The sequence below is a fragment of the Lolium perenne genome, chromosome 4 (assembly GCF_019359855.2).
Source record: "Lolium perenne isolate Kyuss_39 chromosome 4, Kyuss_2.0, whole genome shotgun sequence".
Taxonomy (NCBI): Eukaryota; Viridiplantae; Streptophyta; class Magnoliopsida; order Poales; family Poaceae; genus Lolium; species Lolium perenne.
The window spans coordinates 47253894-47267148 of record NC_067247.2 but is presented as its reverse complement, the minus strand read 5'-3'; the positions used below and the strand labels follow the sequence as shown (position 1 = coordinate 47267148).

General features: G+C 44.6%; 2 protein-coding genes across 2 annotated transcripts; one reads left to right on the top strand and one right to left on the bottom strand.

The window, feature by feature from the left end:
- Window positions 1–397: 397 nt before the first annotated feature.
- On the top strand, window positions 398–6846 carry LOC127292393 (uncharacterized). The gene is made up of 17 exons (XM_051321772.2): window positions 398–884; window positions 1862–1964; window positions 2062–2131; window positions 2227–2265; window positions 2348–2465; window positions 2555–2612; window positions 2699–2763; window positions 2849–2855; window positions 2943–3003; window positions 3782–3841; window positions 3951–3970; window positions 4054–4119; window positions 4239–4406; window positions 4486–4743; window positions 5060–5272; window positions 5869–6140; window positions 6232–6846. Exons 1-17 carry the CDS (start codon window positions 787–789, stop codon window positions 6371–6373), a joined length of 1818 nt encoding a protein of 605 aa, XP_051177732.1. The 5' UTR covers window positions 398–786; the 3' UTR covers window positions 6374–6846.
- A 161-nt stretch (window positions 6847–7007) lies between these two features.
- Window positions 7008–10629, bottom strand: LOC127292392 (bZIP transcription factor RISBZ2). Its single transcript, XM_051321771.2, has 6 exons — window positions 10127–10629; window positions 9250–9343; window positions 8619–8814; window positions 7936–8011; window positions 7721–7846; window positions 7008–7546 (listed from the first exon to the last, which is right to left on the bottom strand). Exons 1-6 carry the CDS (start codon window positions 10481–10483, stop codon window positions 7190–7192), a joined length of 1206 nt encoding a protein of 401 aa, XP_051177731.1. The 5' UTR covers window positions 10484–10629; the 3' UTR covers window positions 7008–7189.
- Window positions 10630–13255: the final 2626 nt, after the last annotated feature.

The following is a 13255-nucleotide window of genomic DNA, read 5'->3' as shown; positions in this document are numbered from 1 at the left end:
CTTCTTGACCCGTTCACAACCAACAATGTTAGGCCCACTCAGGGAGGAGCGGCAACGCCGTCAACACATTCAACAGGTTAAAGTCGAAGGGCATCTCAAAGACTTTTTATTGTAATTTTTATTTTTTATTAATGTGTTGTTCGATGTAATGTAAGGATTTTATTTCATAAAAAAAGAAAGGGTGGTGTCTGACTAAATCTCTAGCGAGTACTTCCAGGCACTGCCGCGTGGGCCCGCCGGCTCGACGTGCGCTCTCCTGTCTCCGTCGCCGCGAGGTCGGTCGGTTGAGCACCCAGTCCCGCTGACAGGTAGGGGCACGCGCGTTAAATAACAGGATTAATGACATTAACTCGCAGGATATAAACGGGCGGAAATCAAATGCCCGCTTAACTACGGAAGCGAGCGAGCGTGGTCCGAGTGCGTTGCGTCACCCCTCTCCCTCTGTCCTGTCCGATTTCCCTCTCCCCCAAAATCTTCCACCTTCCCCCCGCCCCGATTCAGCCAGCGACCTCGTCGTCGTCGTCTCCTCCTCCCCCGATTCCTTCTCGCCGAAGCAACCCCGACCCCAATCCTCCTCCCGTTCGCCCAAACACCTAGCCCCGGGATCAGATCCCGCGCGCTCGCTAGCTGCCGATTTCCGGATCCCCGTTCCCGCGCGGCGCCGTGTGGTGTCCGGGTGAACGGCGGTGCCCCCCCGCTCCCGCCGGCCATTGCCGCCCCTCCGCATTGGGGCGTGGTGCTTGCGCGCGCGGTGGAGATCTGTGCCGGCAGAGACGCGGGGCGTCGATGGGGCGGCGGTGGGCGCCGGGGATCTGCGCGGTGGCGCTGATCTGGCTCGCCGCGGCCGCCGCGGGAGACTCCGATCCCGACGACCTGGACCGCGCGTGAGTCCCCGGTCCTTGCTCCGCCTCCCTGCCTTTGCTATGCTGGTGCCGGTTGTGGCGCCTGAGCTGTTCAGGGGTCTCGAACCGATTTTTGGACATTGCAATGCGCTGCACGCATTGCGACCACTCTTCTGTGGAGCCGTGGATTGGTGGAGCCGTCGATGGAGCGTTGATTGGTGGAGCCGTCGATTGTCTGGGTGCTACTGTCCTCACATAATAAGAAGGGGGTCCTAATAACAATACTATCAAGTGCTCAGTTGATTCTCCCTCATACGATGCTGCTAATTCTAGCTGCCTTTCCATTTTTCAACCACACCCGTTTCCGTCATGTGTTTGTCATGCCATCCATCCATTCAAGGGAGGTTAGGCTTATTAGATACAGAGAGTTAGGTGACAAGTGGAGGAATAATGGGTGGTTGGTACACTGTGACTTCTACGTGGACAAGCTTTTCTAGGGATGTTTTGTCATTTTACTAGTGAATACTCGTTAATCGTTGCTAGTTTTGGAGCAGCGTCGAAATTTGAGCTTCGGTTGGGCAGTGCCTGACTTTGCTGAAATTGTACTTGATTTAGAGTTGATTGATGCCTGTTGCTGCTTCGGTTGTTTTACTTTTCTGCTGTATTAATTTAGCAAAGCGACATGTTAGGACCTGGGATCCAGTAGATTGCTAATCTCCGTTGAATGTTGCTTGATTAGCAAGAAGGCCATCCTTTTTTGCTTTTACGCGAACGGCGATTCTTCATAGATGATGACACGCTGGACGCCCACGATGTGTGTGACATTGAGTGAGAAGCCACACCGTAGGGTTCAGTGAGATCACTGAAATGAGTGCTTCTTAGTAAATACAACCCTGGCGTAGACAACTTCACTTGTCGTTATGCCTGTGAACATTCTGCACTCATTTATATGCTCCTCAAGGAGTAGAATTTCGTTGAGTTGGCTACCAATTTACTATTAACCGTGTATGCCTACACAGGTATCCAATCGTGGAGCCGGATTACGGCCACACTAAACTCCGCCTGTCACAACAAGGTCTAGAGGCCATTCGAAGGATTGAAAATCCTATAGCTGTTGTTGGTGTAAGTTTGGAAGAGCTGTTACTCTTTGCCAATTTTGTATGTTTTAAATGACACCAAAGCACCATCTTAGTATCTGCCTTTTATTTGACCAACACAGGTCATTGGTCCATATAGATCTGGAAAGTCTTTTCTCCTCAACCAACTTCTCTCCTTATCGTGTGATAAAGGTAGATACTGCTTCGCTCCTCTTAGTATTATAAGCCATTGATTGTATGAAGTGCATACCAGGACTAATGAAAAAATGATGAACTTAACCATGCAGGTTTTGGAGTTGGTCATATGCGGGATACCAAAACTAAAGGTGGTGTTTTTTTGTCCAGATCTGTGTCTTTTAGCGGTATTATAAATTTGTAAGTTATGACATTCATCTTCTTCTGTTGCAGGTATTTGGATTTGGGGTACACCTGTTGAGATGGATGTTGATGGCACGAAAGTATCTGTCCTTTATCTTGACACTGAAGGATTTGAGAGTGTTGGGAAATCCAATGTATATGACGATAGGTTTGTGCTTAGATGTGAGCTGTGTGCCTTTTTCGTGTTTACTCTTCTAGGACTGATAGTCACTATTTTGTTTTTTTTTCTTTGGGCAGGATATTTGCTTTGGCGACAGTCTTAAGTTCTGTCCTCATCTATAACCTTCCTGAGACGGTGATCTCTCTCTCTCTCTCTCTCTCTCCCTCTCTCTCTCTCTCTCGTGTTAGTTTTATTTATTATTGTGGCGTTGCACATTGCAGGTGCGTGAGGCTGATATATCGAGGCTCTCATTTGCTGTTGATATCGCCGAGGAATTCTATGGAAGGTTTGTTTATCTCTTATTTGCAATTTAATCTTTTCTAACACTGACAGTTCCCCTCAAAACGTTGTTTGCTGCTTGTGGTGAGCAGAGTGAAGGTAATACTCAATTTTCATAATTTGATGTCAGCATACTAGGAATATGTTTAACTATTAACAGAGCTGCTTATTTCTAAATTGCGTCAGGGGGGAGATATTGCTTTTGAGCCAGCAAAGCTTCTCTGGCTTATCCAGAGGGATTTCTTGCGTAAGTTACTTCTCAAATAGTTGTTACTGTTAGCATTATTTATAACATGGCTTATGCTTCCATAGACCCCCAAATAGTTTTTGCGTAAGCTGAACCTAACTAGTATATGACTTTTGGCTATTGTTCTGCACTGCATTTAATAAACCACATGCAAGTATATGACCATTTTGTCTCTGTGTCAACGCTTGGGTTCACCAAGGATAGCTTACACCACTTCGATAGACATAATTTCTCAGTCCAACAAACCATTGGCTGTAGTTCGTGGAACATCAACTATTGCACCATGAGTGCTCACATATCATTCATTTCCTTCCAGAATCCGAATAGCTTGCCTATTGATGAGACAATGAAGGTTTGATTTGAACCTATGGCTCGTTTTGCTTGACTTGTTGTCAGACTTTAAAATCTAAGTATAGTTGACCCCTTAAAAATGTGTCTTTGTTCTTGCTTTCTGTCGAGAAGCTTGTGACTATATAATGCTCTGATCTTATTTAGGTGATTTGACACTATTGTTTTGGTATCACTATATTGTATTTAACCTATTAAATTAAGTTTTAACATTTCAACCGTGTGTTAGATGATGTAGGGCTAGTGTTAGTCAAAATGGTCACTTGAGTTATGCACGTGCCAAAAGAAAGTTATGCACCTTTTATTACCATCTGTCTCAAGTTTTGAATATTTTTCTTATCACTCTTTTATGATGGCAAACTTTTAAACTGTCTCCACTCATGTTAGTACATGCAAATATCCTCTGAGTGTACTTTCATTTTTTGAGCAGAAGGAAAATCAGTTCAGCAAATGGTCAATGAAGCCCTCCAACGGGTGCCTAATGATAGTGGTTAGTTCAAGCAGCCTTGCCAACTATTTATTAGCTTAATGATATTTTACAAAAGAAAGTTCATACGCACAGTTCAACTCATATGTGTTTTTCGTATCTATTTCTTCAGGGGACAAATATATTGATGAGGTACGGTTATTTATGAAGTATGCACTTTCTTACAAAAAAAGAGATTCAGACTATGATACAGGGTTTTTCTGATGTGTTTCTAGGTCAATCAAATCAGAGATTCGTTAGCAATTATGGGCAACAACAGCACTGCTTTTAGCTTACCGCAGGTGCATTCATGCTAAATTCCTCGTTGCAAACCCTTCCTTCCACTGATTTTAGCAACTGTTTCTGAAAGTTTGCTTTCGATACCCTACTTTTTACACCTCGCCGCCATTGTTATTTGTAGCCTCATTTACAAAGAACAAAGTTATGCGAAATGGATGACAAAGAGCTTGACCCGTTATATGTAAAAAGACGAGAGGAATTGAAGCAGGTTGTTGGATCCATCATAAAACCTAAATTTGTACAGGGGAAAACTCTGAATGGAAAGGAATTTGTGTCCTTTCTGGAGCAGGTAAAGTACTAGTTGATGCTGATATTGATATAAATCTCACCAATTAGGTTTCAGAGTAATTCCTCTTTTTATGCTTCAGATACTCGAGGCTTTGAACAAAGGAGAGATTCCATCAACGGGGTCTCTTGTTGAAATATTCAACAAGGCCATTCTAGAGCGCTGTCTGAATGTATATAAGGAAAAAATGGACGGCTTAGGTCTACCTGTACCAGTAGACAAACTGCAGAAAATTCATGAGGTGGCGAATGATCAAGCCAGAATGCTCTTTAATAAGCAGCACTTTGGTAAGCATCATGCTGGTCAGTCATTCGTCAAGCTTGACGAAGAGATTACAAAGGTTCGTGAGTGGTACTCATGCTGTTCTTGTGTAACGAATATTTAAATGCACTTAGTTCTGACTTGTTCTGATTTGTTTTGATTTTTGATGCATTTTAGACCAAATTAGAAAATGCACCTTGATATGGTCTTCACGTGATGAATTCTCAATTTGAATTTGAACATGTTGTAATGTGAAACCCAGTGGTGTAGTTGAACCTTTATTAGGCATTTTATATGAAGGTTTTTCATCAGTTCCTGTACCATTTCTTACATCCCTTGTACTAAACTGACACTCAAGATAATATATTTACATACTTACAGGGTGTACCTTGTAGGTGTACAGAAACTTCCTTCTAGCCAATGAGTATCAATCCTCAAAACTTTGTGAAGCACGTTTCTCGGAATGTGAAGATAAAATGGATCACCTTCAAGTCTTGAAACTTCCTTCCATGGCAAAGTTCAATGCAGGCTTTTTTCACTGCAATCGGACATTTGTAACGGAATGTGTGGGGCCTTCGAAAGAAAGATATGAACTTAGAATGTCAAAGGTCTGTCTCTTATTCAGCACATACTTTCATGAGAAGTCAAAAACTTAGAGGGAATTTCGGTTAACATGCTATCCATTTTTTAATTTGCTCAATAATGGAGGCAACAGCACTTATGCATATTTGTTCATTATTTGTACTAGCTCAAATGTGCACAGAAAAACAGATTTCTTTTCTGCCACACATTCATTGTTAGTATCATATTTCATCTCAACTTGCTACGGTGCTAGACTCAGGTATTTCTATATTGTCAGCATTTCCCCATGTGGAAGGCTAATCTTTGCATCCTTATAGCACCTACTGGTTCCTTCAATGGCCAACGAATCATGCGAACTAATGAACTAGATGCATAACCAATAAGATGTGAGAAACGTCCCAAAATGACGCATGCTTCAGCTTTTTCATCTGCAATATAAACGCTCATACATGTTGAATTATAGTTTTAACATGCCATGCTTCAAAATCTGGGAGCAGTGAGCCCTTCCTGTATATTTAAATTATTCTGTGCGGCCATTCCTTATCAATCTGTAGGCTGCTTCCGTTGTTTGAAACTTGTTATGATATTTATCTAACTAAACTCCAATTTAATACTGATCCAGATGCTCCTCAAGTCTCGTGCTCTTTTCATCAAGGAGTACAATAACAAGCTCTTCAATTGGTTGGTGACCTTCTCTCTGGTCATGGTCGTGCTCGGCCGCTTTGTCATCAAGTTCCTTCTACTTGAAATTGCTGCTTGGGTGATGTTCATCTTCCTGGAAACATACACAAGAATGTTCTGGTCAGCAGAATCGCTGTACTATAATCCAGCCTGGCACATCATTGTTTCTTCTTGGGAAACCATTGTGTACAGCCCTATTCTCGATTTGGACAGGTAGTCTTTCATCTTCATGTAACTATGTAATAGTGTATGCTACCACGCCAGTCTGCTTTCTTTTCTAACATGCTACCTTTTGTTTGCGCAGATGGGCAATCCCAATTGCCTTGTTGCTATTGTTTTGGCTTTTTTACTGGCGTTGCTTCGGTAGAAGGAAACGGGGCAGTCGCTCTTTGCTCCCACTGTACAAGAATTCTCACAAGAACTCCACTCGTGCAAGATCAGACTGATCATTCGTCATTATTTCTGTAAGGGAGGTACAGAATATCACCAAAAAAGATAGAACAGGAGGATAGTTTGAATCTTTTCATCCATGATGTTGGATGGGCTTTCTTTTGCTGACGGTTGCCATGACCCCTGAGCCTGTCTCAAATTCGTTTTGCCTGATGAAGAGATGGGAATTCTGGTGTCGGGCGCGTCACAAGCGTTTGTTGTGTGTTCCACAAGCGTTTGTTGTAACACATGGATACATGAATATATTTATGCACTTTTGTAGGTAGGATGTTCTTACGAGGTACACCTCATTCATTGATTATTGTTCACTTGTGAACAAAGTTCATACATGAATTGTTTTGAGGATAAGCACTCCAGCCAACCTTGCACCTTAGTCCACTAGACTCGAGTTGGCATATCACTGAACATATTGTAATGGACCTTCAATGTTTCAGCCGTTTTGAGCAATGTAATTTCTTGGTTTTGGGCATTTCTCCAAAGTGGATCGTTAATCGTATACTGTTATTTTTCTAAGTTTGAGGTGGTACAGGTGGATCATTACAACTAAGGCCACCCTGCACCTTAGTCTGCTAGACTTTTAACTGCTTATTGAAAAGACACCGAATGTGCATCAACTGGAGCTGTGAAATATGGTGAATGAAACCAGCAATCCAAATTTACTAAATCTGCTGTGTTTTCAGAACATAAGAGACAAGGACGCTAGAGGTAACAGCCAATAAACAAATATAACACAGGACTATCAATGTCCACCAAGATATGTCTGCCCAATAATCATTTCTTGGGGCTTTCTGACCCAATGGAGAAGTCTGCTCCTAAGAGGTCGATCCAGATGAGGCTGGACCGCCACACATCCTCTTCTGGAGGTGTTCCAGACTTGCCACCCGATGCAGTGAGTCAGGCCTGCCCATCTTGCCGGTAGCCAGGGCCCCATTGATGAAATTGTCGTCCTCCTGTGTCGAGGAAGCCATCTCAGGCATGTATCCGTTGTGACCTCCAACTTCGCTGTTTGTTGAGAAGTAATTGTTTAGATCATCTGGGACAGCAGCATCAGAGGTGGCCTCAGACGGCGAGCCGGTGAAGGGCATGCTGAGGGATGACATGTCGGAGGCGGCAGGGAACAAAGCGCTCATGCCTGTCACCCGCTTCACCGAGTCCTCTGCCATCTTCACCTGCGAATTTTTTAATGCATCACCATGGTCAGGTTGACAAGATTCATAACCATGCTCAGAACACAGAGACTGGTGTAGTTTGCGGTTTGAGGTGGACATGTCATTTGAAACGAAGCCTAAATGGCCAACCTTGAACTGATGTATAGTTCAAAAGCATATAATATAGGAGCACACCTTTGCTCTTAAAGTTTCCACATCTGCCTTCAATACCCTATTGTCAACAGCAGCACCATTGTACTTCTGATTAACATCAGCAAGTCGTCTTATCAGTGAGGAGTTTTCAACTCTTAACTGTGATACCTGTAACAAGCCATCCACAACAAAAACTCATTAGCCAAATATTTCAGAACCCTCTATCAGCCCAGAAACAACAATGCAAATTATCAGACCTGTGCTTCTAGCTCATTCAAGTGAGCTGCCTTTCTGCTTCTCGAACGCCTGGCCGATTCCCGATTGGATTGCTTCCTGGAACCAGTCAAGAAAGTAGCATAATATCAAAAAAGTGGAGACTCAATAACATCACAACAAAGACCCCAGCACCAGCAGAACATCGGGAGTTAATATTAAGGATACGTAAAATACTATTACAACAAACCAGGATGTCATGATATATACTTCAATATTTTGATGTTGGTAAAGAGTGAAGAGGCACATGAGGGTGTGCACAAGATCCATATAAATACAATATAACTTGCACGATCATACATATATATCTAACTCTGACATCATTTCCACACAGTGAGGTTATGGTGCACACGCTGTTCATAAGTAGCTCCTATGCACCTTGTCTGCTGTGTATCTGACTGTGATATCATTTTTAGTCAGGTTGTAAGCAGGCCATTTTGAAAGATAGGTTATGTATCAACGAATATGGTAAGCACATAAGCAATGACATATGGCCATAGATTACTCTGCTGTAGTAATAAGTTTAAAAAAATGATGATACTGTAGGAAACTGATGGAGCTAATTGCTGGGAAAAAAATCTAATGGCTAGCTTGTGGGGAGAAGGTGTTCACGCATGATGAAACAAATTAATGATGTACATACTCACAAACAGGTAAAAAGGATTACCTCCTCCGTAGTCTTTGATCAGTAGGGGTTGCATTCCCAGTAATCTCATCTTCTTCCATATCATCATCATCCGACTGCTCCCGTGATGAAGAGCTAGCGGCTTGCTTTACAGGAGCATCAACATTTTGTACCAAATGTGGACCCGACCCCCCACTTGCACCACCAACTAGCTTGTTTTGAACTGGAACCGCGTTACCTGATATGTGCCCAAAAGCCAGACATGTCATGTCAGGAACCATAGCATATACTCTTGGTGCATGTTTCACCACACAACATAGCATGATTCCAAGGAACCACTATTTTCACCACACAGCAAGTAATTAAATTGTGAAGTGCGCTCGACAAAAAATAAAAACAGGATGATTTCCTTTGAGCACTAAAAACATGATATCAACTGTTCCCTCAACCATAAACACTTGCTAGCAGGAGACGCAATAAATAGATGTTTTTAATAAGATTCCAAGAAAAAAAGTTGTTCATCTCAAGAGAATATTCTGATGTTTATGAGAGTCAGGGAAAAAAGTGTAACATATTAAAGGTCTAAGCATCATCAAGCTAATACTGAATGCGCAGTTTTCATTCTTAACAAAGTTTCCCGACTAGTTCGAAGATGTGAGCAGAAGATAAGTACCTGGTATGGGATTAATAGTGCCTATATGTGGAACATCTGCATTTGGCAACGAGGTAGTAGCTACAAAACGTTCTGGAGGCATTGCAGCAGAGGCCTGCGGATGAAATCGACATGAGCTAGTATTACAAGTGAATACAATTACATTAAGACATTAGACAAAAAAAATGCAAGTGAACTTATTATTTTTAATATAACAGAGCACATGATGCAATAACAAGTGGAATTTCTATGCGATAAAGGCAGCAAGAAATAGGTACAAGAATAAAATTACTAATAAGCTAATTTCATTGGTTGTAAAAGTTGGAAACACACAGACGAGAGGCGACAACTTAAGTTGACACCACGCAACTAAAGCACACACAGCTATGCTATACGACTGTGTGTTTGCGTTGAACACCCGAAACACTCAGTCACAGATTCATCATTCATCAGTCTGTAAAGCAGCATTAAGAACCCAAATAATTGCAACTATTCAGATACTCAACAAATTCAGAAGGCAATCTGTGATCTATATTGTACCCCGCCCAGTATGTACCCATTTTCGGGGTGCCCCATGGATGACAGATTTTGTAAGTATGCATCCACACCGATTACGCTACCATCTCATCGCACCATCGTTCGATGGGGGCGGTTGCATTGCACCGTGTGCAGATCCCTAAAACTGATCAGGCAATGCAGAGAAGCGCACGCTGTGCAGATAGATCACAGACGCCATACCCCCCACAAGACAAGAGCCTATTCTGAGCTAATCGCGCATGGCCGATCTAAAATGCTCAAGCATTCCAAGCAAGCAAGCAAGCAAGCGGTAGGGTAGCAATGCAATCCACTGAGAGGGGGACAGAGAGCAGTCGGGCCTTATAAGAGGTAAGGGTCGTACCCTCCACATGGCGACGGCGGCGAGGTCCTTCTCCAGCTTCTGCTTGAGCATGGCGTTGTACTCGACCGGGTCCACCACCGCGGGCGCCGGCGCCGGCACGGCGGGCTGCTGCTTGACCTCCGCGGGCTCCCCGCCAATCGCGGCCCCGCTCGTGCCGGCCATCGGGCTAGGGTTGTTGTTGTCGCCGGCGGCGGGGCTGTCGAGCACGGCCTCCTCGAGGAACTTCTGGAAGTACCACTCGGACGGGCAGCGGTTCATGGCGCCCTCTCCGCCGGGATGCGCGCCGGCAGGCCCCCGCGGCGACGGCTGGGCCCAGTACGGGTCGGGGATCTCCTCGACGGAGAAGACGCGCTCCATGCGATGCGAGGGAGGGGAATCCGCCGGCTGCCGACGCCGGGAGGGGTGGGGGGAGTCCCGGTGGTTGGGGATTTCGCGCGGCGGTCGGAGGATCGGAGGGGTTGGTGATCGGGAATGTTTCGGCTGGAGGAAGAGGGAGAGGAGGACGGAAGTGGCAGGAAGAAGAGAGAGAGAGAGAAGGGAGATTGGTGGAAGGTAGAAAATGGTGAGTCAGGCTTTGAGCCAGCCGGCAGCGATGACGAGTCCACGGTTCCGAGCCGGCGCACGCGGCGGAATTACGGCAACGCGGATTTCGTCTTCATCTTTTTTCCAAATGAATATTGCCCCAGTTTCAAAATAAGGCGGTCAGAAAAATAAGGGACTTAACCTATTTTTCAGATATAAATGCATCTATACATTGAATAGCGTCTAGGTACATCTCCATCTAGATAAAACCGAGTCACTACTTTAGAACTAAGGTACTTCCTTTGTTCAATATAGTTTTTATCGCAAATTCAGATTTTATGGATTACATGCATATAATTTTGCAACAAGAATTAAGGATTAGAATTTACAAGGGTAGTAACTAATACTACTCCTACTACTTCTATCTGAAAAGATCTCGCAGATTTGTCAAAATGGGAATACGTCTGTACCTACACCGTCGCATGGGCCTCAGTGTTTCCATCGCCGTTTATTTTGCTTTGGGATTTGAATAAAAGGACATGAGAGAGAGAGAGAGCTACTTTTTTTCTATCTACCACGGTAATTGGAAATCACGAAGAATAAATCGAAGTTCCGAAACACAACAACAACCATGCATGTACAAAAGAAGAAATTGCGTATACCAGCAACTCTCTAGGCAAACGTTGCACAAACGAGTGACTTGAACTTGTTTTCGCAGAGACCACATGTAATTCGTTCCAAAAAGCGGTAATGATCGGATTACACCCAATAACCTGTTGCCTAAAGGAGATTAGAGCATCTCCAACAGTCCAACGCAAAATAGACGCTAAAAGCGACCGCGCGTGTTCGTTTGCATCGAGCCGCGGATGTAAAATTAGCTAAAAAGGACATGTTGTTTGTTTACGTCCGGGGTGCCACCAGCATAAATACATGGAAATATAAAAGGCCAGTGCGCGTACGCCTTGTCGTCGCTGGGCACCTGGGTTAGGTCGACGAGTTCTGTGATCACCCATACATGTAGGAAGTACTCAAAACGCCAGATTGAAGACGTCTTCCTCTGATAGGCCTGTCGGCATGAGATGACGGCGTATCGGGGCAGTGGTGGCGAATGCGGCAGCTCTGATATGATGATGCCTAGCCTCGTCACCTCCTCCTCAACCATTTTTTGTCCGGCAGCTCGATCTCCGACACTGACAAGGAGGGGGACCCTCTGTAAGGGTACATTGCCCCTATGTGTGGTTTTGGTAATTAATGACAACCCCTATGGACTAATGTTTTCATTGAGTTTATATGAAGGAATATTCCATAGGTACTACTTGCTCTCCATGTGTTGGATTCAAGTATGGATGCCATGAAGATAAAGGTATACCTTGTGTATTGGCATCAAGATCATCGGTATGAAGATATATATGTGATATGATCAAGACGAAGAAACGTAAGATGGAGTTCTTATGTGGAACTCAATATTAGCCATGCTCTATCTTATGTGAGTATGAGAAGATACAAGGTTGAGTTGGGCAAGTTCAAGATGAGCATCTCAAGTGAATCACATGCTTGAAGCTTGCCATCCATTTGGTGATAATGGACTAGTGAAGATGTGCATCAATGGAGCTTTCTCATCATAGTGTATGGGGGAGCATTTGTGAGTCTTCACGAAGCAACATTGGTCAAGTGAGGTATTCCGGCTTGAGTGAGGCTTGAAGAGTTATCATCAAGATCAAGCGGGATGCGCAAGGCAAAGGTATGGCCTTGCTAGGTTTTCCTTTTACCGGTCTCAAGGTGGATGTTGGGAGACCGGATTATAGGATAGATAGCCGCACTATTAACAGGGGCTTTCGGTTGAGTAACTTGATCACATCGTCTTAGGAAGCTCAATCCTTTGCATACTTTGCATATCCTTATTGCTTCTTGGTGTTTCCCTATGTGAGGTTCTTGAGCTTGTTGCTAGCTTTACAACAAGCCCAAGTTCATCGAAAACGGAGTTCGCATGCATCTTCTATTGCGTTTTCGAGGTTGGGTGATTTTACCGGTTATTCATGATATAAGGTTCTACCCTTTTATATTCATGATAAAATCCCCTCCTACAGTTTCTTGAGTTTGCACTTTCTATTGGATAGCATTTGTTGTTATCTTTCCAACGAAATTAGTTTCATGTCAATCGGAGTTCGGGAGCAATAGTTATTAAAGAAAAGGTAAAAGAAGAAAAAGAAAAAGAAAAGAAAAAAGGGGAAGGCTGCCGGTTGCCGCCCGGCCTGCCGGGCCGCACGCCGGCCCACCCGGTCCGCACCGGGCGCCAACCGGACCGGGTGGCCACCGGCCCACGCGCCGGCCAGCCTAGCTGCCCCTCCGGTCCGGCCAGGGATCCGGACTGAGCCGCCTCCCCGCGCCAAGGCCCACGCGGCCTGCCTCTCGCGCGGCGTGAGGCTTTCCGCCGCCCGCGCGCGGTCACCGCCTTGCCGTTCTTTGGGCAGTCGGGCAGGGCTGCGGCCGGGCTCCTCAGCGCCCAGGCCGGTCGGCCGGCCTGGCAACCGGCTGGGCACTTTTTCAGCTCGTTTTTTATCCGATTTTCACCCGGTTTTCTCCCCAATGGTTATTTTTCTCCTTAGA